The 25729-nt window shown below is 44.8% G+C and overlaps 1 protein-coding gene across 6 annotated transcripts in view; it reads left to right on the top strand.

Moving 5' to 3' along the window:
• Nucleotides 1–25729, top strand: part of vps13b (vacuolar protein sorting 13 homolog B) — an 806769-nt gene that overhangs the window by 742632 nt on the left and 38408 nt on the right. For all 6 annotated transcript variants that reach the window (XM_033019455.1, XM_033019454.1, XM_033019453.1 and 3 more), the window contains exons 44-50: nucleotides 718–873; nucleotides 2602–2868; nucleotides 4476–4559; nucleotides 13160–13335; nucleotides 13571–13741; nucleotides 15308–15518; nucleotides 17044–17232. In XM_033019455.1, the coding sequence (XP_032875346.1) occupies nucleotides 718–873; nucleotides 2602–2868; nucleotides 4476–4559; nucleotides 13160–13335; nucleotides 13571–13741; nucleotides 15308–15518; nucleotides 17044–17232 (1254 nt within the window). The remainder of the gene's footprint in view (nucleotides 1–717; nucleotides 874–2601; nucleotides 2869–4475; nucleotides 4560–13159; nucleotides 13336–13570; nucleotides 13742–15307; nucleotides 15519–17043; nucleotides 17233–25729) is intronic.

Raw genomic sequence — 25729 nt, 5'->3', positions numbered from 1 at the left:
TCTTTGTTTTTACATACAATACACAAAGTACACAAAGAGTCGCCACGTTCCTGGTGCCGACAAAGTTACAAAGTACCTATTAGAGTCATTTAATTTTAATGAAGGAACTGCAGATGCTGGAAAATCGAAGGTACACAAAAAAGCTGGAGAAACTCAGCGGGTGCAGCAGCATCTATGGAGCGAAGGAAATAGACAACGTTTCGGCACGAAACCCTGGGTTTCGGCCTGAAACGTTGCCTATTTCCTTCGCTCCATAGATGCTGCTGCACCCGCAGAGTTTCTCCAGCTTTTTTGTGTACCACCCATTAGAGTCATGTTGGTTGGTCCATTTTCGACTCGCCCCTGCCGAGTCCCTCTTTGTTCGCAGCTCCCCCACCCCTCCATCGCCGGGTCCTTCTTCGTTCTCGGCGACCCCCATCCCTGCTGAGCATCTATTAGTTGACTTGCCTCTTGTCTCTTGATTTTGAAATGAAGCGATATATGAATTGAAGTGAAGACACTGCAAGCTGTGGCAGGTAAGTCAAAGATGATTCTGCTTCTTAAATTGAGCAGTTCCAAAAGAAAATGTGGCTTGCTAATTGTATGCATGCTTCCATCCTATAACTAGATGGCAGCAAATAATTCTGGATAAAATTGTAACTGTTATAAAACGTTGTGGTTTGCACTGTTTTATCTCGGACCATTTGTCAATACAAACATGTTCATTGTTCTGTGCAGCTGCTGCACATCTGTATCGAGGGCTGGGGAATCTGGCGCTGGTCCGAGCCATTCACCGTGGACAACATAGGCACATTTGTTCGAAGCATTCAGTACAAGGGAAGAACAGCATCACTGATCATCAAAGTGCTGCCACTTAACAGTGTGCAAAAACAAGTAAGTTTCTTTCATGTGGTTGCCAATAAGGAACAGCCCTTTAAAAAAAAATATTATAACCCTAAATACTGGAGATTTTTTTTTTCAATTTTGTGGTCATTCAATATGTTTTCTATTTTCCTCTGTTTTAAAGAGCCGCCTTTAAACACTGCGGCTGGATATTTAAAGATGGGAAAGATGAGTGAATTTTTTTTTATAAGACAATTTGGGCCTTTTGAGAGAGATGGATGATTGCATCAAAGCAGACCAATTTTATATTAACGCAGGAGTTAGTACAATGTTGTACTCATTACATGGTTTATTAACTTTCTTTGTGATCTATGCTTTCCAATTTCTTCATTTATCCAGTCGTAATCCTGAAATCTAAAGTCTTTTAAGTTGCTTCTTTTCCCGTACTCAAAATCCTGCGTGAATTTGAAAACAGAACAGTACAGCACAAGAACAGGCCTCTCAGCCCACAATGTCTGTGTCAAACATGATGCCAAGACCATCACTTATCTACCTGCACATAACCCACATAAAACCTCCACCCTGGAAGAAAGGTTCTGACTCTCTACCCTATCTATGCCTCCTGTAACTTTATATATTTCTACCAAGTCTCTCCTCAACCTCCGACGTTCCAGAGAAAATGTTATACAGTTGCAACACAACTAGCCAACGTATGTACTCAAAACCCTGATCAATCCCTGATCAATGACGTTGAGCATGCCGTACAGCTTCTTTACCATTTATATTGCCATTTTCAGGAAGCTATAGACTTGCACCCCAAGATTCCTCTGTACTTCAATGCTCTTCATGGTCCTGCCATTTACTGTATAGGTTTGTCTTGCATAATTGTTTTGTTTAGTTTATTCTTAAGTGTACCGAGATACAGTGAAAAGCCTTTGTTGCGTGCAAACCAGTCAGCGGAAAGACTACATGATACAATTGAACCATCCACTATGTACAGATACAGGATAAAGGGAATAACGGTTAGTGCAAGGTAAAGTCCAGTAAAGTCTGATTAAAGATAGTCCAAGGGTTTTCAATGGTGTCGATGGTAGCTCAGGACTGCTCTCTAGTTGTTGATAGGATGGTTCAGTTGCCTGATAACAGCTGGGAAGAAAATGTCCCTGAATCTGGTGGTGTGTGTTTGCACACTTCTGTACCTCTTGCCTGATGGTAGAGGGGAGAAGAGGGAATTACTAGGGTGAGACTCGTCCTTGATTATGCTGGTGGCCTTGCCGCGGCAGCATGGAGTCAATGGAGTCAATGGAAGGGAGTTTGATTTGTGTGATGGCTTGGGCTGCGTCCACAATTCTCTGCAATTTATTGCGGTCTTGGATGAAACCGTCCCCAAACCATGCTGTGATGCATCCTGATAAAATGCTTTTTACGACGCATCTCTAAAAGCTGGTGAGAGTTTTTTGGACATGGCAAACTTCCTAAGCCTTCTAAGGAAGTAGAGGCATTGGTGTGCTTTCTTGGCCATTGCTTCAATATGGGTGGTGTAGGGCAAGTTGCTGGTGATATTTACTCCTAAGGAACTTAAAGCTTTCAACCATCTCTACTTTGGCACCGTCAAGCAATCCTGTGGAATTGTGAAGTAATCTTGGAGGATTACGACTAAACGTTCTTACACAATATATTTTTCAGAATTAGTGTGAAGCATTTAGGATATTTTTTTCTAATTATTCTGTGATTTTCTTCTCAAACCACTGACTGTTGTTTGATACTTCTGTCTTTCAGATAATAATCTGTGGAAGGCAAGCCATTTGCAGCTACTTGAACCAAGACATAGAGCTGAAGGTGGTGCAGTGTTGCAGTGGGCAAGATGGGCAAATGTCGATCAAAGAACATTTCAGCACCTTGCCGCCAAATCAGAAGATACCATCTTTTGTTCTTGAGAACACAGAGTTCACTCAGTTGTATATCAAGGTCAAAGGAGATGATGTGGGGTGGTCAGCAGATGTATGTCCAGAAACCCTTCAGTCAGAAGACAGCACCGTCATTCAGGTATTTACAATAAACAGGAGATACCAGGAACTGCAACTGCAAAAAAAGACACCAAGTTGCTGGAGTAACTCAGCAGGTCAGATAGCATCTCTGGAGAACATGGATAGGTGATGTTTCAGGTCGGGACCTTTCTTCCTTCAGACCCTGTTGCAGTCTGAAGAAGGGTCCTGACCCAAAACGTCATCTATCCATGTTCTCTAGAGATGCTGCATGACCTGCTGAGTTATTCCAGCACTCTATGTCTTTACTTATGATAAACAGATTGCTGGAAATAAATCGGAGGCTATTTAACCAAAAGGAGGCTATTTAACCAAAAGGAGGCTATTTAACCACTAAAGCCACGATTATCCTGTGGCTGATTTCTTAACAACTTATTGGTAACCTTTCGGGTCTGGACCCTTCTTCAGACTGAAAATTGGGGTTGGTGGTGGGGGAGGTAAAGAGCTTGAGGTGAGAAAGACTTCTTCGCTTTCCCCACCATCCCCTACTTTCAGTCTGAAGAAGGGTCTCGACCCGAAACGTCACCTATTCCTTTACCCCCGAGGTGCTGCCTGACCCACTGAGATCTCCAGCCCTCCAGTATTTCATTTTAGCAGAGCTGTGAACAGATAGCTTGGAGTTCCTTGCTTATTTTAAACAGAGGGAAGAGAGGAATGAACAAGGTGTTTTCTGCATACACAGTGTCAAGCTAATTCCTGAAGTTTCAAGCACGTTTACTACACTTTTTAACATTACAACATTAAAGCTTATATTATGATTGTTAAATATTTAGAATATTCTGACTGCAACTCTGGACGCACACCTGGTAGAGCTGCTTCCTCGCAGCGCCAGGGACCCGGTTTCGAGCCTGATCTTGGATGCTGTCTGTGTGGAGTTTGCACATTCTCCCTGTGACCCGTGTGGATATCTTCCGGGTGCCTCTGACATGACAGGCCTCTGTGATGTTTACTCTCACATCCCAAAGACTTACATGGTTTGTTGGTTAATTTGGTCTCTAAATCCCCCCCTGATGTGTAGGGAATGGACGGGAAAGCAGAATAACATAGAACTTGTGATTGATGGTCGGTGTGGACTCAGTGCCAGAAGGGCCTGTTTCCCTGCTACATCTTTCAGTCAGTCAATAGACATGAAGCCACCGACCTCCTTCTCTGGATGGGCTTTGTGTAGTGAGGTACCAAATCGATGTAATTCAGGTACCTGTCCAAATGTATTTTAAATTCTGTTATAGCACCTGCCTCAACTACCTCCACTGGCAGCTCATTCCATAAACCCTCCACGCTCAGTCCATCTACATTCCCATCCCAGTAATTTATATCTATGACAAACAACAATGTCCCAGCACCATTCCTGCCATTTACCACAGATACATAGATATCATATCTATTTTACTTTTCATATTATGTTAGAATAACATATGGTGTACTTTCACCAGTACAAACGGTTCATAAGACACTAATCAAGATTAATAGCACAGGATTTGATTTCAACCTGTCTTGGAAACATGCAAAATTAGTTCTCTTGAACACCAAGTACTGAATGTGGAGCGAATTATCATTAATGTCTTCCCTCCTGTAATTATCTCCTTTTATTATTCTGGATTCATGCAGGTCCCAGATTCAGACGGCTCTGTTTTACATGTGTGGTGTTCTTTGCTGAAGTTAGATGCAGACTCACCTGTACAGCAGAGAATGGTGAGTATGCTATTCTTCACTCAGTGTTTCAAAACACTGCTTATGTTGCTTTCTAACTAAATAATAATAGTTTTGTTGCAACCACTCAGAGAGCATTGACATCAGCAGAAATAACAGAAGTAGTTATGATGCAGCTGTATAGGACTTTGGTTAGGCCGCATTTGGAATATAGTGTGCTGTTCTGGTCGCCCCATTACAGGAAGGATGGGAAGGCTATGGATAGGTGTAAAGGATGTTTACCAGAATGCTGCGTGGACTAGAGGGTTGCAGCTACAGGGAGACGTTGGATTGACTAGGTGGCACGGTGGCGTAGCGGTAGAGTTGCTGCTTCACAGCGCCAGACACCCGGGTTCGATCCTGTCCACAGATGCTGTCTGTTTGGGTTTTAATGTTCTCCCAGTGACTACGTTCATTTTTTCCGAGTGCTCCACCCACACTCCAAAAACATACAGGTCAGTAGGTTAATTGGCCAGTAAAAATTATAATTAGTCCCTAGTGTGTAGGATAGTGCGAGTTTACGAGGTGATCCCTGGTTGGTGTGGACTCAGTGGGCCGAAGGGCCTGTTTCCCCACTCTATCTCTAAACTAAACTAAACCAAGACTTGGATTATTTTCTCATGAAATTTGGAGAATGAGAAACCACTCACTTTTGTATCATCTACAAACTTGCTAATCTTGCCCTGTATGTTCTCATCAAGATGATTGGTGTAGATGGCAAACAGTAACGGGCCCAGCACCGAATCTTGAGGCACACCGCTAGTCACAGGCCTCCAGTCCGAGAAGCAACCTTCCACCATCACCCTCTGCTTCCTTACATGGAACTAATTTGCTATCCATTCAGCTATCTCTCCTTGGATCCCATGCGATCTAACCTTCCAGAGCAGCCTACCATGCGGAACCTTGTCGAATGCCTTACTAAAATCCATGTACACAACATCTACAGCTCTGCCCTCATCGATCTTTTTGGTCACGTCATCAAAAAACTCAATCAGATTTGTGAGACATGACCTCCCTTGTACAAAATCATGCTGACTATCCCAAACCAGCCCTTGCCCGTCCAAATGCCTGTATAACCTATCCCTCAGAATACTCTCTAGTAAATTTCCAACTACAGATGTTAAGCTCACCGACCTATACAATAGTTCCCAGCATTTTCCCTGCAGCCCTTCTTGAAAAGAAGCACAACATTTGCCTCCTGTATTTAAGGACGACTCGGAAATTTCAACCAGTGCTCCCGCAATTTCCTCTCTAGTTTCCCGCAACATCCTTGGATATATCTGATCAGGCCCTGGAGATTTGTCTCTCTTCATACATGATAGTACCTTCAGTACTTCTTCAACGGTAACACTGACTGCTCTCAAAACACTTCCATTGGCTGCCCCAAGTTCCTTGTAGGACCTATAGGACCTGTCTTTCTCCTCGGTAACTACAGAGGTAAAGTACTCATTGAGGACCTTGCACATCTCCTGTGTCTCCACACAGAGGTGACCACTTTGATTCCTGAGAGGTCCCACTTTCTCTCTGGTTGCCCTTATCCCCCTTATGTATTTATAAAATCTTTTGGGATTGTCCTTAATGCTACCCGCCAGAGCTATTACCTGGCCCCTTTTTGCCCTTCTGATCTCCTTTTTCAGTTTATTCCTTAGTTTCCAAAACTCCTCCAGGGATGCACTTGATCACAGCTACCTATACCTGTCCCATGCATCCTTCTTGTTTTTGACCAATGCCTCAATTTCCCTCGTCAGCCAAGCTTCCTTACATTTGCCTGCTTTGCCCTTCGCTCTAACGGGGACGTACATATCCTGAGCTTTTGTCAGCACACTTTTAAAAACATTCCACTTCGCTGATGTTCCTTTCCTTTCAAATAACCTCCAGTCAACTTGAGCAAGACCTTCTCTCATAGCCTCAAAGTTGGCCTTACCCCAGTTGAGCATTTTAACACGTGGACCCTTTCCGTCCTTATCCATAACTATCTTAAACCTAATCGAACTGTCATCACTGGTCCCAAAAGGCTCCTCCACAAACATTTCATTAACTTGCCCTTCCCCATTTCCCAAACTAGATCCAGCGTTGACCTCTCACGTGCGGGGGCCTCTACATACTGCTTAAGAAAACTCTCCTGAACACTTTTGATGAATTGCACCCATTTAAAACCTTCACACTATGATTTTCCCAGTCTATATTGGGAAAGTTAAAATCCCCTACTATAACAACCTTATTTGACCTGCAGCTGTCAGCAATCTCCTGACATATTTGTTCTTCTAATTCCCATTGACTATTGGGGGGTCTGTAGTACATCCCCAACAAGGTGATCTTCCCTTTCTTGTTCCTCAGCTCCACCCATATAGCCTCACTAGACGAACTGTCCGTAATGTCACCTCTGACCTCTGCCGTGATATCCTCCTTAACCAACAATGCATCCCCCCCCCTCCTCTTTTTTCCTCACCCCTGTCACTCCTGAAGCTCCTGTACCCCGGAACATTGAGCTGCCAGTCCTGCCCCTCCCTTAACCAGGTTTCAGTCACGGCTACAACGTCCCAGTCCCTCGTATCTATCCATGCCCTCAGCTCATCTGCCTTACCCGTCAGGCCTGTTGCATTAAAATATGTGCACTTTAAACCAGCCCTCCTTCCTCGCTCTCCGCCTTTCACCTGCTTATTCTATGCACTAACCTTTCCCTCACCATCCTCCATACCAACTTCTAGCCTCTCACGTGCCTCTGTCCTGTTCGAGATCCCACCCCCCTGCCAATCTAGTTCATAAAATGCATCCAAATAACGTGGTGATATTGTGGTGAGGAGGTTAACTGAAAGGATACTGAATAATCTGGATCAATTGGAAAGTTGGGCAGGACAGTAGCATATGGAATTCAATCCTGACAACAATGAGACAATCATCTGGAATGTCAAATGTTAACTGTAAATGGCATTGTCTTCAGGAGTATTGATGTGCAGAGGAACCTTGTAGTGCAAGTTCACTGCTTACCAAAAATTGTCACAGAGGTATATCAGGTTGTCCATTCCATCCACAGATGCTACCTAACCTACTGAGTTCCTCCTGCAGATTGTTTGTTGCTTTTAGTAATCCATCTTGATATCTCCTATTTGACTCAATGTCAATTTGTTTTAATAATCCTAAAAAGCTGTTTGGGTCATTAAGCTGTTTGGGTCATTAAGGCATTAAGCTTGTATCGGCCGCCCAAAAGAATCACCATGTTATTTGGTAGAGTTGCTGCCTCAACATATGGTAGAGTTACTGCCTTACAGTGCCTGAGACCCGGGTTTAATCCTGACCTCGGATGCTGTCTGTGTGTGGAGTTTGTACGTTCTCCCCGTAACCATGCGGGATTCCACCGGTTGCCCCGGTTTCCTCCCACATCCCAAAGACATGCGCATGTGTAGGTTTATTGCCCTCTGCACATTGCCCCTGGTGTGTAGGGAGTGGATGAGAAAGTGGGGTAACATAAAACTAGTGAGAACGGGTGATCGATGGTCGTCATGGATGGTGGGCCAATGGGCCTGCTTGCATGCTGTATCTCTAAACATATTCAGCAACATTTCTGCTTAGAAGTGATTAAGATGTCCAAAGACGTACAGGTTTGTAGGTTAATTGGCTTCATTAAAAATTGTCGCTATTGTGTGCGATAGTGCTAATTTACTGGGATCGTGGTCAGCGTGGACTCGGTGGGCCGAAGGGTCTGCATTGTGCTGTATCTCAAAACTACCCAAAATAGCAAGATTAAACGAGAACTTACCAGTTCGAAGTTTGATCGTTATTTTATGAGGAGTAACGTTGAGGGAATACGTGAAGAACCCCGCCAGGACGCATGCGTGTCATTCTTCAAAACAGCGGTGTGAAATCACAGATAACTGTAATGACTAAACATAGTAAGATTAGAGAAGAAGATACCAGTTGAGTATATGATCAAGGGTGGGAGCGGAGGGCACGTATTCCCTCAACGTTACTCCTCATAAAATAACGATCAAACTTCGAACTGGTAAGTTCTCGTTTAATCTTACTATTTTACTTCGGAGTCACGTGAGTGACTACGTGAAGATTTTAAAGCTCTGTGATTCCTTGCCGTGGAAACGAGTCCATGCATCACATCTGCCTTGATTATGGGGAGAATAGTGTTAACATCATTAGACATCAATACGATATTGAAAAAACAACGATAAATTTATTAACACCAAATTATAGCCCCTATTTCTGGGGTAAAATTATATTACAGAACTTAAAATTGTTTCTGCAAATGTTCCAGGTTCAATTACTGGTTTGTTATAAATCGTTGGAAAGTTTTCTCCGTTGACCATCCTGCTGTCTTGAGGATTTGGTCCATAGGAACATCCAACTTCATAGCTGCCGATGGAGCTGCAGCCCTGCTGGAGTGAGATTTTAAAATGTTAGTGTCTACTCCAGCCTTTATTAGGACCTGTTTTAGCCATCTCGAGATGGTCTGGACTGTCACTTTTTTGTGTGGCTGTTTGTAGCTGATTAAAAGTGCCATTTCTTTGCCTCTGATGATCTTAATATACTCCATATATAATAGCAAGTGTGTTACAATACAGAGACGACCATCTGTCGGGTAGGCCCTGAATTCTATTTTTAGGCCTGCTGACCCCTGTCTGTTCTGTTTGACTAATTCATTGATGTGAAAAGTTAAATTTCCAGATGAAGTAGTCATGTTGTCCAGCCTTAGTTTCTGTAGCGACTGGACCCTTTGTGCCGTGACCAAGGCCATCAGCATGACTGTTTTCATAGTCAGTTTCTGTAGGGACAGAGCTGTAGCTGAAGACCAGTTTCTTAACATGGTCAGTACAATGCTCACATCCCATATTTGGGAGTACCTGGTTCTTGGGGGATTAACATTAAAAATGCCCCTCATGAGTTTAGTTACCAGGGGGTGTGTCCCAACAGAATGACGCTCTGTTCTTTGCCACATGTATGTTGACAGAGCACTTCTGGCGCAGTTGATGGCACTATAACTGAGCCCCTCATCGTAACGGAGGCTTGCCAGGAATTCCAGAACAGATGGGATGTTCATAGATCTGAGGGTGATACTATTGTTGTGACAGTACATTTCTTGATGTATACCAAGTACAGTTTTTTGGTGGACTGTCTGTGGGCCGCTGAAATAATATCCACTGTTCGGTCCGTCAGTCCCAGGTGTAGTAGAGGTGCTTTCAAACTCTACAAATTAATAGGTTTATATAATTATGACATGGGTGACTTTCCCTTGTTACGGGATGAACCAGTAAATTAAGTCTATGATGGATGGTGATGCATGGTTCTAATACCATGTTGAGTGTCACCGGGAACCATGGTTGATTTGGCCAATCGGGTACTATCAAAATACCAGACGCAGAGTCTTGCTGTATTTTCCTTAATACCCGACTGATGAGGCAGAAAGGAGGGAATGCATAAATAAACAATTTCCCCCAATGCAGCGAAAATGCATCTGTTGCCGCTGCTCCAGGGTCTGGTTCCCATGCAACATAGTTCGATAACTGGTGATTGAGCCTGGATGCGAATAGATCGATATCTGGTGTTCCATACTGTGCTGTAATTTCAGCAAATACATTTTTATCCAACATCCATTCGGTGTTTTCATTGAATTTGCGTGACCTGGTGTCTGCCACTAAATTTAGTTTACCTGGTAAGTAGGTAGCTGATATCCAAATATCTCTCTGGATACACCATTGCCAAATTGTGTTGGCCAGATTGTCACATGATGTCGATTTGTTTCCACCCATATGGTTGATATATGCTACCACGGTGGTGTTGTCAATTTGTAGTCTAACATGCTGGTGATATAACCCAGAACAATATGACTTAAGGCCATGGAATGCACTTTAACATTTCCAGGTAGTTTATGCCCAGTGTTTGTAATAATGATGCCTCCTGTGCATTCCATCTCCCTCCTCTGTTGGTAGCTTCATTGGTCTGTCAAAATGACCACCATTAATTTTGAGTGTTCGTATTTTAGCCCTCTGTAAATTTTGATAATGTAAAGGTCCGAATTGTGTGGCTGGAAACGCAGCCACTATTTTGCCAATTATTCTTGCTACCAGTCTGATGGATGGTTTAGTGATGTCAATGATTTTGCTGCAAGCCTCTATTAAGGCTGTAACCTTTTCTTTCGGCAAAGTCACTGACATGTGAACTGAGTTAATGGTGAATCCCAGATAATCCATTGTGGTTGAAGGCGTTAATTTAGATTTAACTGGATGGATGATAAACCCCAGTTTTTCAAATAATTGTTTTGTGGCTGTTACCGTTTGTGTAGCCAATTCCAAAGTTTTGCCCACAATAAGTATGTCATCTAGATATGCCATTACCATGTGTTTTTGTTTCCGCAGAAACGCTAGGGCTGGTTTCAAAATGTTAGTGAACAGCCTGGGGCTGATGTTAGACCATTAGGTAGTGCCCTGTACTGCCAGCCTGACCCATCCAGTTGAATTTTAAATAACATCTGTGGTCACCTCTTATGGGTACTGTATAGTAAGCATCTTTTAAATCGATGCTTGCCTTGCTTTGGTAATCAATTGCTTAGCAGTAACAAAGGTTTCCATCTTGAAATTAATATATTGTACGAAAGTATTCAAATTAGACAAATCTATGATGATGCAGCAACCACCATCTTTCTTGTTTTTGATAAAGATATTGGACACGAATTCCTGTGATTCGTGTTGGGTTTTCTCAATTACTCCTTTTTTATAAAGCTGCTGTAGTTCAGCGTGTGCTTTTGATTTGTCTTTGCCTGTAAGCACGAACATTCGGTTCGGTACATGCTGAACTGGAGGGTTATGTTTTTGTATAAATTCTATGGTATAACCCTGGATACTGCTTAAAATATAAGTGTTGATAGTTAACTTATTCCATGCATCCAGATAGAAGTGTAATCTCCCACCAACCTCCATGCTCCCTTCAATTCGTCAGGAACCAGACCCACCTACCTCCATGGTTACCAGTGGTAGGTTTATTGCTTTTTCGGTATCCTCCGTGGACGTTGAGGCGCCGGTGTCTGGGGGTTTGCGCATTTCCCAGGAAGGCCGGTCTGGGCCATGGCCTAAAAAAGACCGATGTTGAGTGTACCTGGCCTTCGAGCTTTCACCAGTTTATCTTGTCCGACTGGTGGGTGCGTAGGGGTGCTGTTTCTGGCCAAAGTAGTTTTTAGACGTTGCTTTAATGAGCCCCAGGGTTTTAGCCTCTTCGTCAAGTTATTTTACCTGTTTGGATAAGTCACCTCCAAATAGTAATATTGGTGGTTTGGAAGTTCTAGGTTTGCGCAGGCCTGCAAATTTGGGGTCTAAAGCCGGTTGGATGGCACTCTTCCTAATACTATTTAAATCGTATTGGGAGTTGCAAAATAAAGCCAGTGCATCCTGGTGATCTTGTGTCATGTCTTTTTCGTTTATTGTGCGGGCGAAAGCCGTAATTCCCGCTGTTAGGACTTTCAGAACTTTCTGTAGTTTCAAGTCCCTGGCTCTGATGGATGCTCCGACATGTTTCCAAATACACTGGTTGACACTGGGAATATTCAGTGATTTGCAGTTCCCTGGTGGTAAGTGTCTTGCTGTGGTGTCCAATAATGCCTGTCCTTGTAACTGATTGAATGACATGTAGTCGATACTTGCAGCTATTTTAAGTTCCTGGTTTTGGCCAGTTTGGTCAGGTTGAATGAACTGGGACACCATATCCAATAGGTTTTCTTGCACCCCATGCACACTAGGAGTATGTTCTGCACACCCCTCTTCAGGGTCAGCCCAGAATTGACCCCCCGTTCTCCGCTCTGATGAGGGAGAAGCACTGTGCAGCCATACAAGAGGTACTGCTGTAGGACTTACTAGCTGCCCACTGTGACTAGTCTCCATCTCCCGGAGCCTGCCACTTTGGAGTATTTGCTCCAACAGCCGCTCCAACTGGCTCCAATGCTCTCGGGCACTGGCCGCTCGCGGCTGCTCTTGTTCCTCAAGCCGCTCCAACCGGCTCCAATGCTCTCGGGCACTGGCCGCTCGCGGCTGCTCCTCAAGCCGCTCCAACCGGCCCCAATGCTCACGGGCACTGGCCGCTCGCGGCTGTTCAAAGTCGGACTCATCGGAGTCAACGACTCTGTCAGTTTTTTGCTTCGCTTTACCGCCCGGCCGTGGTGTTGATTTGGCCGGTGCAGGGGCGAAGTCGGGCACAGCTGTTCCCATTACGGGAGATTGGTGTGCCATTGGCCGCTGCTGGTTGCCCGCAACTCCGCGGTTCTCCCCCGCCAGCTTTTTCGCAGCCTTCTTGTTTTTCCGGGATCTGTCCATGCCTCCACCTGTGATAAAGTAAGTGGAAAGAACGCAGAGTCTCCTTACCTGCTGTTCCCGGCTTTCAAATTCTGCCGCTAAGGGGAACGTTGTTCCCCCTGCTGTGACTCGTTGCAATGCGTGTAGCGATATGACACGCATGCATCCTGGCGGGGTTCTTCACGTAGTCACTCACGTGACTCCAAAGTAAAATACATTGTCTTTCTTATCTTGCTCTTATCTTGGCCACGGTTGTGCTGATGCAATCATTTAATTAGATCTCAAAAGACTACTAAGTGCCTTGTGTTTTGTTTGCAGGTGGTTTTCAGCCCTCTCTTTGTGATGAGAAGTCATCTCCCTGATGCCATTATTCTACATGTGGAGAGGCGAAGCTTGGGTTTAAAAGACCCCCAACTCATCAAAGGCAAAGGACAGGACGTGTCTCTTCTGAATGTGGCACCAGAACTTGTGCACCATTTGACGTTTCAAGCAAGGTAAACTATTGCTTATGTCCCATATGAAACATTTAGACAGGTACATGGATAGGACACGTTTAGAGGGATATGGGCCAAACGCAGACAGTTGGGACTAGTATAGATGGGGCATGTTGGTCGGCAATGGCAGGTTGGGCCGAAGGGCCTGTTTCATGCGCTATGACTAATTTCTTTTTCAAAACTGGGCAAGAAATGGAACACAGTTAAATGCAGAAATTGTTCCCATCTTTTACAGAGAGGAAGATGAAGCATCCCAATGTGCCGTCCCGATTTCAACAGCCCTTATTAAACAAATCGCCCAGGGGCCAGAGAGGGAACGTTCAGCCAGCAAGTTACTTGCAGAGTTCTACAAAGTGGACACTGATGCACGCCTAGCCTGGCCTTACATTACAAAGGAAACTGACAGGTAATGCCAAGCAACCATTCAGTTACTGTACAGCCCGGTTTGTTATCAGCTGTGGAAATGTCAAAGACAACGGGTCTTAAGATGAGAGGGGGAAGGTTTAAAGGAGATATGTGAGACAAGTTTTTATTAAACAGTGTGGTGAGAGCCTGAAACTTACTGCCAGGGATTAATTATCTGCTAAATATTTATTGCAAATGGTTGTAATTATAGTGTATGTTACTCTGCGTATAACGTAGCCCAAATCTTCTTCAATCCGTAAGCTCATGGCTATTGGAAAGACACAAAATGCTGGAGTAACACAGCGGGTCAGGCAGCATCCGCAGAGGAAATGGGGTGGCACAGTGGCGCAGCAGTGGAGTTGCTGCCTTACAGCACCAGAGCCCCAGGTTTGATCCTGACTACAGGTGCTGTCTGTACATAGTTTGTACGTTCTCCCCGTGACTGCATGGGTTTTCTCCCGGTGCTCTGGTTTCCTCCCAGGCTCCAAAGATGTACAGGTTTGTTAGGTTAATTGTCTTTGGTAAAGATTTGCAAATTGTCCCTAGTGTGTAGGATTGTGTTAGTGTGTGGTGATCGCTGGTCAGCCGTGACTCGGTGGGCCAAAGGTCCTGTTTCCGCGCTGTATCTCTAAACTAAACTAAACATGGATAGATGACGTTTTAGGTTGGGACCCTTCTTCAGTCTTTCTCCGTCTCACTCTATAGCGATGCTCTCTAATGTTGAACATCTCCATTCTTTGTAAAAAACAGGCCCTTCAGCCCATCAAGCCATTCCTACCATGTTGCCTGACTAAACTAGTTCCATTTGCCTCCCCCTCGCCCATACCTGTCAAACGTTTGAAACAAAGAACTGTAGATGCTAGTTTGATGTCTTGAACAGAAAAGTCACCTGTCCATGTTCCCCAGAGAAGCTGCCTGACCCGCTGAGTTACTCCAGCATTTTGTGTCTTTTCTTGGTAAACCAGCATTTTAGGTTTCTTGTTTCAAGCTCATGGCTATTGCCAGATATGAGCCATCATACATAATAATGTATCAGATTTATTTTAGTATCCTCTTTTATAAAACTATTTACTTTTTCACCGGATTAAGAATAATTCTTAAGGACGCAATTGGAATTTAAGCAGTATGAACTTGTTTCTGAATGTGCTTGCTGTGTCATCTTTATTCAAGAAAATATTTATATTGGAGATAAAATATATACATTTACAATGCTTTGGCTACAAAGCAGCCGTTTTCTTTGCAAGTCTGTCACGGTTTTGTTTAAGACATTCAATCTCCATACTTACTTTGTAATGTTCTGAATCAAAACAGAGTATCAGCGCTAATCCACAGTTCAGAAGATGGATGTCATTTTAGCTATGTCTAGGAAGATCGTAGAGTTAACACAAAAGAATTTGGGGATAATCTTTGTGTAAACATTTTCTGGCAACCTTTAAACAAAAAAATTTTTTTTTTTTAAGGATCTGACACTATTGACATGAGGAATTATGACAGCTTAAATACTTGTTTCAAGCACAAAACTGCCAGCAATGATAATGAAGAACTAATCTGTTTCTTTAATGTACAGCAAACACAGCAGTGAGGCTCTTGCTCAGTGGGATAGTCCAATGCAGGTTAAGTTGTCTGCCTGGAAGCCCTGCCTCAACACCCTTCTTGTGGAACTGCTACCTTGGGCCTTATTCATCAACCAGTCCAAATGGGACCTCTGGCTGTTTGAAGGTGAAAAGATCGTGGTACAGGTACCAGCTGGGAAAATCATTGTACCGCCAAACTTCAAGGTAAATGGGTTAAAGACACATTGTTTACTATGTTGAAAAAGAAGTAGTAGAGTTTCAAAAGACAGGATTTTAATTTCTGGGGAGACTTTGTGATTTACATTTGTGTTATTCAATCAACCTGTTTAATCATTTGAATCCCAGATAGGAAAGTTTCAAAGTGTGTGAACTACTGTGAATGGCTGATCAATGTTTGATGTGGACTCGGTGAGCCGAAGGACTTGTTTCCGTGTCTTATCTTTCAATTCAGTTCAGTTCAATACAAATTAATGCAGTTCAATTCAATGCAATTTCAATTCAATTCAACTTCAATTAAGCTTCCCAGTCTTACTGGGCATACATTAATTTGATTTAGGAACCAAGATCTAGGTGCCATATTAGTGTTCCACCATTGTATCACTGCTCAGGACAGACTGAACCATTTTACTTTGTCCTATACATATTAGAATTAGAACATAAAAGACCAGCAGAGGAACAGGCCTTTCAATCCACAGTTGTGCCGAACATGATGCCAAGATTAATCCATCTCCTCTGTCTGCTCATGGTCCATTTCCCTCCATTCCCTGTATATCTAAACGTGCCTATCTAAAAGCCTCTCAAACACCACTATCATATATGCCTCCAACACCACCCCTGGCAATGTGTTCCAGGCAACCTGTGAAAAAAAAACTTGCCCTGCATTTACCCTTTAAACTTTGCACCCTTCACCTTAACTCTTTGACATTTCCGCCCTGGAAAAAACATTCTGATTGTCTACGCCTCTCATAATTTTATATACTTCTATCAGGCCTCCCTGCAATCTTCTGCCAAGAGAAAACAGATACGATAGTGGCATTGAAGAGACTTTTGGATAATAATAATAATAATGGATGGGATTTATATAGCGCCTTTCTAATACTCAAGGCGCTTTACATCGCATTATTCATTCACTCCTCAGTCACACTCGGTGGTGGTAAGCTACTTCTGTAGCCACAGCTGCCCTGGGGCAGACTGACGGAAGCGTGGCTGCCATTCTGCGCCTACGGCCCCTCCGACCACCACCAATCACTCACACACATTCACACACAGGCAAAGGTGGGTGAAGTGTCTTGCCCAAGGACACAACGACAGTATGCACTCCAAGCGGGATTCGAACCGGCCACCTTCCGGTCGCCAGCCGAACACTTAGCCCATTGTGCCATCTGTTGTCCCAATAGGCACATGGATATGCAGGGAATGGAGGAATATGGATTATGTGCAGGCAGACGAGTCTTAGCATGGAGCATGGTCTTAGCATCATATTTAGCACAGACATTGTGGGCCGAAGGGCCTGTTCCTGTGCTGTAATGTTCTCTGTATTACAATCTAAGATGGGTGCCGACCCGGAATGTCACCTATCCATGTTTTTCAGGGATGCGGCCTGACCCGCTGAGTTATTCCCGCACTTTGTGTCTTTCTTCGTAAACCTGCACCTGCAGTTCCTTGTTTCTAAATCCATTGCAGATGCCATGAGACATATAACAATATGTGTTTTAACAATTGTTTGCAGGATCCTTTTCAGATTGGTATCTATTGGGCCAGTACCAACACCGTACACAAATCCACTGCAATCAGGCTGGTGCACGATATCACTTCCCCTAAGTGGCAGGATTACCCCAGTAGTGCCATCATCACGCTGGATGAAGAAGGGGTCACTGACACAGATGTAAAACTGGGTGCTTTCCCAGATCATCAGAAGGTCAGTTTGAAACAATTGGTTTTTTTTGTCTTTCACCCTTGGATCATTTTGGAAAAGAGCCCAGCAAAGTTGCATTCGGGCTGGTTGGAGGATGAACCGGGGTAATGCCTCCAGCGCCTTCCAGCTTACCTGCAGGGGGAACCCCCGGGACACAAAGATGTCCGGGCAAGGAAAGGAGAGGGACGTCGGTTTGCGGGAATTGCTCCGGTTCATCAAGTGTGCGGGCTGATCAGACTTTGGACTTTGAATAATGGCGCCCAAAACGTGGCGACGCCCACATGTGTAATATATGCAAAAATAATTTCACTGTGCAGTTGCATAGGTGACAAATAAAGCACCATTGACCATTCAGAATGGTATTCACAACCGCAGTAGTCAGAATGTAGACGTTTCATATTCCGCTTGGGTAGCTAACAACCCAACGCTATGAACAATGAATTCTCCAATTTTAAGTAACCTTTTACAACTCAAACCACCCCTGCCCCCCTTTTTTCCCCATACCAAACTGGACACGCACGTGATCATCATGAACCTTTCTACCCACACTCCTTCCTCCAGCTTCACAATTCGCAACGCTTCAATACTTTTGTCCCACATCTTCTGTTTTAATCTCTGGTTTTTGCCCAACCATCTCCATATCAAAACCCCACTGGCCTGTGTTCACCTGTTATCTGCCATGCTTTGTCCTGCCTCTTCCTGTTCCCTAGTTTTCTTACCCCCCTACCCCCACAATCAGTCTGAAGAAGGGTACCGACCCAAAACATCATCTATCCATGTACTTCAGAGATGATGCCTGACCCACCGAGTTACTCCAGCACTTTGTATCATTTTTTTCACAGTGGTCAGATGAAAGCTTATTCTCCTTGATATGCACACACTTTCCTGTAAGCTGCTTCAACCTTTGATTGATTAAATGATACAGCATGGAAACAGGCCCTTCGGCCCATCGAGATCTTACTGACCAAAAATCACCCCATCCACTAATACTATCCAACACACTAGGGACAATTTACAATTTTATCTATGCCAATTAACCTTCAAGCCTGCACGTCTTTGGAATGAGGGAGGAAACCGGAGCACCTGGAGAAAACCCATGCGGTCACAGAGAACGTACAAACTCCAAGGGAGATGGACAGATTGATGCTTTTTGTTTACTATGCGAAGGAAGCACAATTCTTTTACCCTAATGCTAACTGCTGTGTAGTTCGTAGGTGCTCTCTGCCTGCACAATGGCATCACTTAACGGTCCATACTAAGCTGCTAGTGTGAGTAAGGCTAAGTCCCAGCTGAGTTTGCATCTGGTTCCCAACTTCCTGGATGTTGCACTTCATGTTTTGTTGTCAGCTGGCAGTGAAAGTCACAACTCGTGATCTTTTGATCCAGTTCCTGTTAGAAAGTCAAAAATACACAGTGTGCACACTGATGACATTGTCAGATGTGCAGAGCATAAGTGGGAAATGGCACCTATTCAAGAGTGAACCATTACTGGATAAGTCTGGTCCATTTTCATCATGATGATGATTGTTTTTAACCGCTACCTATGTACTTAGGCACAGCGAAATTCTTTGTTTTGCATTCAATCCAGTAAAATCATACCACAGATAAACACAATCAGATAAATACAAAGGTGCAACAGTTGTAGTGTAATAGACTTCACCGAGACAGTACACAAAGCGTTGCCACGTTTCACCCACAAAGTTTCAAAATTCTAACAGAGTGCAGTCTTATCTTGGCCTTAAAGTCCCATTGTTCTGGAGACACTGATCCTCTCCTCTGTCCGCCGTCATCTTGAAAACGGGCTTTTGTCCAGCGTCCGCCGTCACAGACTCCCTCTATTCTACTCCCCGGTTCCCGGACTTCGGGGTTGAGCAGGAGACGAGACTCGGACAACTCCAGGTGGGTTCTTGGTTCCACGGCTGGCGAGCCGGGCCTGCTGTCGAGATACGGCTGCGGCTCGCCGGGATCTTCCTTTCCAGGGGCAGGATTTCAGTCAAAGGCGCAAGCACTTGTTCAATTAAAGGTACAGCAAGGAAACAGGCCATTCTGCCCACCTTGTACACACTGACCAACAATCCACTAGTTCTATCCTACACACCAGGGACAATTTACAGAAGCCAATTAACCTGCACGTCTTTGGAATGCTGGAGGAAATCAGAGAACCTGGATAAATTTCATGCGGTCACAGGGAGAACGTACAGACAGCACCCGTAGTCAGGATCGAACACGAAGAATAGCCACCTTTCTGGCACCATCTTGTGCCCTTCGAATTCCAAGTTCTTAAAAGTATGGAGTTTTATCTTGGCCTTCATGGGCCACTTTCCTCTTTAAAATCTCTCTTTACATCCACAGTCCTTCATTCCAAGCAGCATTCTGGTAAATATCGTTTGCACTCTCTCTATTGCTATCCTTTCCGTAATATCAGAAATGTGACCTCACATGTTTATCCTTCAAATGCTTGTCACCAGTGTTATGTTCAGCTTCAACATGACATCCCAAGTCTTGTACTCGATGCCTCAGCCTGTGAAGGCAACCATAACAAATACCTTATTTAACACTATTCATATATATCCTCGCTTTCAGCAAGCTATGAACTTGCACCTCAAGGTCTCTCAATTCATCAACACCTCTAAAGATACTGCCTAAAGTTACTCTACATATCCGACCAGAATTTGACTTGAAAATGTTATCTGATTTATGCATTAAAATCAGGCTTTTTTTTTCTAATTCCATTTCTAGGCCAGAGTTTCAGATTTCTGTAACCCTTGGTACAACAAAGTGATTCCTCATACCTCTGCTAAATACCCTGGCTCTAACTTTTGAAGTATTTTTCTATTTTTTCCCCCTTTGTTCTGGACACTCCCACTGGAGCCAGCAGTTATTCTAAGTATTTGATCAGGTTTTACACTTCAAAAAAGAAAACCCTGTCCATGCAAGCCTGTCTTTGTATTTTAATTCAGTATCTTGCTGCAGAATCTGTGCTATCATCTGGTCAAGACCCGTACATCCTTCCTGAGGTTCCCAGATTGCTTGTGTTTACTCCAGATTGTGGACTTGCCAGATACCTGTATAAATCTAGCTCTACGTCCACCCCCTTGAGTAAAAAGCCAAAATTGCATGAGCTGTTTAAATGATCTTTTCTTTAGTGTTTCATGATATCTGTAAATGGACCCTGTAGCCTCCCTGTTGCATCTATTGAAAATGGCCTAATCATTCTTTATTTGGTCTAAGTTGGATAATTTTACTCTGCATAGAATGAATTATTGAATTGAATTGAATTTATTTATTTTTTCGGTCTGAACGAAATTTCGTTTCCCTGGAGTCATACATGTAATAAAAAATGACAAAAACACACAATCAACACAAATTTAACATCCACCACAGTGAGTTCACCAAACACCTCCTCACTGTGATGGAAGGCAAAATCTTAAAGTCTCTGTCTCTTCCCTCTTTGTTCTCCCTCTGCGCCGAGGCGATCCACGCTCCAGATGTTGTATATGCAGGATCCAAGGTATATGGGGGGGGGGGGAGAAAGCCGGAACAGGGTACTGATTTTGGATGATTAGCCATGATCATATTGAATGGCGGTGCTGGCCTACTCCTGCACCTATTTTCTATGTTTCTATGTTAATCCTTCTGGATCCAGCCCACTACCTGAACTTGAATCCCTCTCATACTAACCTATTCTCATAGAGTCATGTCATACAGTGTGGAAACTTTGGCCCAACTTGTCCACACCAGCCAACATGTCCCATCTACACTAGTCCCACCTGCTTGCATTTGACCCAAATCCCTCTAATCCTCTCCTATCGATGTACCTGTCTAATTGCTTGCTTCTGTAAATTGTCCATGGAGTTTCGGACTAATGAATCGTTGGTCAGTGTAGACTTAGTGGGCAGAGGATCATGGTCAAGATCGAACCCGGGTCTCTGGTGCTGTAAACCCGTGTTCGATCATGAGCATGGGTACTGTCTATATGGAGTTTTACGTTCTCCTTGTAACTGTGTCGGTTTTCTCCAGCTGCTCTGGTTTCCTCCCACACTCCAAAGACATACAGGTTTGTAGGTTAAATGGCTATTGTAAATTGTCCCTGGTGTGTAGGGTGTCCGGGAAAATGGGGAGAAGGCAGGAACCAGGTACTGATTGGGGATGATCAGTCATGATCCCATTGAATGGCGGTGCTGGCTTGAAGGGCCGAATGGCCTACTCCTGCACCTATTGTGTCTATTGTAGGATAGTGCTCCTGTACGGGGATCGCTGGTCGGCACGGACTTGGTAGGCCAAAGGGCCTGTTTCCACTCTGCATCTCACAAACTAAAAACTAAAACAAATTGACATCGAGCATCATGGCGCAGCCCTGACCTGTGAAGGAGAGGGGGCGAGGTGCACTCTGCTTCCATCCACTCTGTCCCACAGCTAGTAGGGTTGACAAAGGGACAAAGTCCCTACTCATTTGGACAGCCACACTACCCTGTCTACACCTCTAGTCATTTATGTTTTTAATTATTTGATGTTAATTTTAGACATGTTTCTAATTAAATCAATGTTTGCTTTATATGAATTAGTGCTTGCATCATGATGAATTACCTCAACAATGACGCTTCTCCATTGCACATACTTGCTAGGAATACCTGTTCTAATTTTGATAGTGATAGTGCTTCATCTTTTTTCACCAGTATCATTAATACCTATCCCAACGCTGTAGAGTTCCCTCCCTAAACCTCCCTACCTTTCTACATTCCTCTTTTAAAACACTCCTTTACATTTTCTAATATTTCCCAACTTGCCTCAGTTTCAGGTCTTATTTGATAATAAAAAAACAAGATAATTGCAAGTTGTTGATAATGTAATTTGTTTATGATTGTCAACATACCAACCTGTATGTGAGTCTTCATATGTGTTTTGCCTGAAGCTTGATGAACTTTTAAGTAATTTATGAGTTTTCTAAGAAATGTAAGATACTAATGAACAAGAGGATATTTTAACACTAAAGTTTCTGGATTGTTTGTGAAATGAAAGGTGAAAGCCTACTTGAAATATTGTTCTTTGATGCACACCCATATGTTAGAATAGATATGGTGAATGCACCGAGTCTTTTACCCAGGGAGGAGAATCGAGAACCAGAGGACTTTGGTTTAAGGTGAGGGGGGGATAGATTTAGTAGGAACCTGAGAGCAACATTTTCACACAAGGCTTAATAGATGCAAGGAACGAGGTGCCGGCGGAAGTAGTTGAGATTTGTATTACCACAACGTTTAAGAAACATTTAGACAGGTACATGGATAGGATAGATTTAGAGGGATACTAGATTAAGTGGGACCCGTTGGGTCCCAGTCACATGGGAGGCCTGGTCCCTCAACGCAACCCATTCCCCAACACAATATTCCACCACTCACCCTTTCCCCCAACGCAATATTCCACCACTCACCCATAGCCCCTAACTGCGCAGGCGCGGCTCATTTCCCCTCATCCCTGATCACTCCCTCCCCCTCCTCCATATGCAGGAGGGGAGGGAAGTGGGGCGTGTGGTGGGGGGAAGAGGGGTGTGGGGTGGGAGTAGAGGAAGGGTGTTGGGTTGGGGGGAGGAGGAGAGGTGTAGGAGGAAGTGGCTAACTCTTACGACATTCAACTGATCGGAACGAAACCTGGTGCAATTGCAGTACAGTAGAATGGTGAGTGAACTGGTGAAAAATCATAGCGCTATCGTGAACAGTTTTTGCGCAAATAGAAAGATCGCACAAATCGGAAGATAACAAGAACAGTTTTAGTTATGTACTAGACTACGTGGGCCCATGTTCACACAGCAGGGCTGGTCCCCCAACGCAATATTCCACCTTTCCACCAATTCCAATATTGGTGGGCAGTGGGTGGGGGGGGGGGGGGGAGATTTCTGGAGCGCTAGTATGGGTGTTGTGGGCTGAAGGGACTGGTTTCCAGAGGGCTACTATGGACATTGTGGGCCGAATGGATTCTTGGTCACTCAAGCCTGGTGTGATGGCAGCTCACTCACTCACGGCTGGTGGGCTGGCAGATGACTCATGGCTATTACTTGAAATACCATTTCAAGCAAGGTGCGAGGCCACCAAATTCAAATGCAGTCTCATACCATTTCAAGCAGGGTGTAAGGCCACCAAAGTCAAATGCAGTCTCGTACCATTTCAAGCAGGGTGCAAGGCCACCAAATTCAAATGCAGCCTCAGTGTTTAAGAAGGAACTGCAGATGCTGGAAAATCGAAGGTAGACGAAAATGCTGGAGAAACTCAGCGGGTGCAGCAGCATCTATTGAGCGAAAGAAATAGGCAACATTTTGGGCTGAAACGTTGCCTATTTCCTTTGCTCCAAAGATGCTGCTGCACCCGCTGATTTTCTCCAGCATTTTTGTCTATCTTCAAATGCAGTCTCATACCATTTAAAGCAGGGTGCAAGGCCACCAAATTCAAATGCAGTCTCATACCATTTCAAGCAGGGTGCAAGGCCATCAAATTCAAACGCAGTCTCATACCATTTCAAGCAGGGTGTAAGGCCACCAAAGTCAAATGCAGTCTCGTACCATTTCAAGCAGGGTGCAAGGCCACCAAATTCAAATGCACTGATACCATTTCAAGCAGGGTGAAACCACCATAAAACCACATAAAACACCACAAAACAATATAAAAAACTGCATTAAAAACCACACTCACAGTTCAGTAGACATTCAGTATATTCAATTGATTCACAGCTCAGACAGAGAGTCCTGACCTCTCGCTCCCCCATCTTGTAGAGACTGAGCCACGCCCACACTTCCAGGTTTTATAGTCCCTCCCCCTCCCACAAGAAGGGGTGTGGCCTTCATGGCGTGATTGATAGGAGAGAGAATCTCACCATTTTTTAAACATTAATAAGTCTTTTATTTTTAATCGATGGGAAAAATCCTCTTGTCTTGCGCAGCGGAAGGGGACTCTGAGTAAGATGGCCAAAAATTACATTCGTAAGTGTTAGCCATGCGCCCGTCCCGCGCTACCCACACGCTACCCGTGCGTCACAACGCGACGAACTATTTTACATATGACGCGTAAATGAGGCGCAAATGACGGCCAAGTGGGACAGGCCCTTAAACCATAATTAAAAGCAGCTACAACAAACTCTAAAGTTAGTTAGTTTAAAGTCTGGTGGGAATCTTGGGGGGAATCTTTGACTTTTCTATGTGGGGGAGGGGTAGAGGGTAAGGGGGAAACTGTTTCCTAGTCGCTTCCTAGCGGGGACGCAACTATTTCTCTGAGTCGGTCTATAACCTGGATCGGAGCGGCCTTTCCTGCCAGGGACCGGGAACCGAACCAGAGCTACAACAGCGGCGGCGCAGCGCTGGATTCACCGCTGAGCGGGCGATGCGTACCTGGATCGCCGTTTGGAGCTCCGGAGCATTGTGCCGCTGCTCCAACATCGTGGAGCTGCGGTTTGGGAGAGCTTCCAACGCGGGCGGCGCTGACCATCATCGCGGAGTCCTGGGGCCCTTTGCCGAGGGCCGCCAGTGTTGCATCTCCGCCCAGCGCGGCCTGCGGACTTTTGCAGCCGCAGACTTGCGGTAGGAGGTGGCCGACTCTGATGTCCAGGCCGCTGAGGAGGTCCCCCCAGCCCCGACGTCGGACTCACATCACCCCGGCGAGCGGGCCTGAACATCGGGCCGCCCATAGCGGCGACTGCGGAGGGCTCGGGGAGGCCCCGACCACGGGTGAACATTGGGGAAGATTAGAGGAAGATGACTGACTTTGGTGCCTTCCCTCACAGTGGGAAACTTTGATTCTGCTGTGTGGGGATGTTTTATGTTGAACTCTATCGTGTGTTGTGTTCTTTATTTTTATTGTATGGCTGTATGGTGATCACATTTTACTGTGCCAACTGGCACATGTGACAAATAAATGTATCTTGTATCTTTTATCTTGTAACTTGGATCTCCTTACACATACGCGTCTCCCTCTGTGTGAGGAACTGTAGTTTAGTTTGGTTTAGTTTAGTTTACTGTCACGTGTACCCAGGTACAGTGAAAAGCTTTTGTTGCCTGCTAACCAGTCAGCGTGCAACAGGCACCATGTTTTTACACCGTTTTCAAGCGTCCAGTCCACACTCTAGGTATTATGAGCAATGCCCGTTCCCGGCAAGCACCAGGCAATTACGGACCTCCAACCATCGCCTTCCCTTGGACGTGCGGGTCAATCTGCGAACTGCGTCCTTCTCAGCCTTCCACCTTTGTGTCCCAGGGGGACTGACCTCGAGGGCGCAGTAGGTCAGACCCCAGTTCCCTCTCCCCTCCTATTGGCCATCGCCCTTGGGCTCCTCGCTCATCGCATCCGTTGTTGTCGCCGGCTCCGTCCTCCCAGTCTCAGGTCTTTAGGGGATGAGCAGGTGCAGGCTCAGCGGGTTCCCTCTTCCAGGCTGTGGACTGCGGGTTCTCCGCGCAGTGATCGGCTCAGCGGCTTCCCCCTCTTGGTCGTAGTCCGCCATGTCTTGCATTCGGCCGCGGGGA

The sequence above is a fragment of the Amblyraja radiata genome, chromosome 4, assembly GCF_010909765.2.
Source record: "Amblyraja radiata isolate CabotCenter1 chromosome 4, sAmbRad1.1.pri, whole genome shotgun sequence".
NCBI classification, from domain to species: domain Eukaryota; kingdom Metazoa; phylum Chordata; class Chondrichthyes; order Rajiformes; family Rajidae; genus Amblyraja; species Amblyraja radiata.
This window is presented reverse-complemented; position numbering and strand designations above follow the sequence as displayed.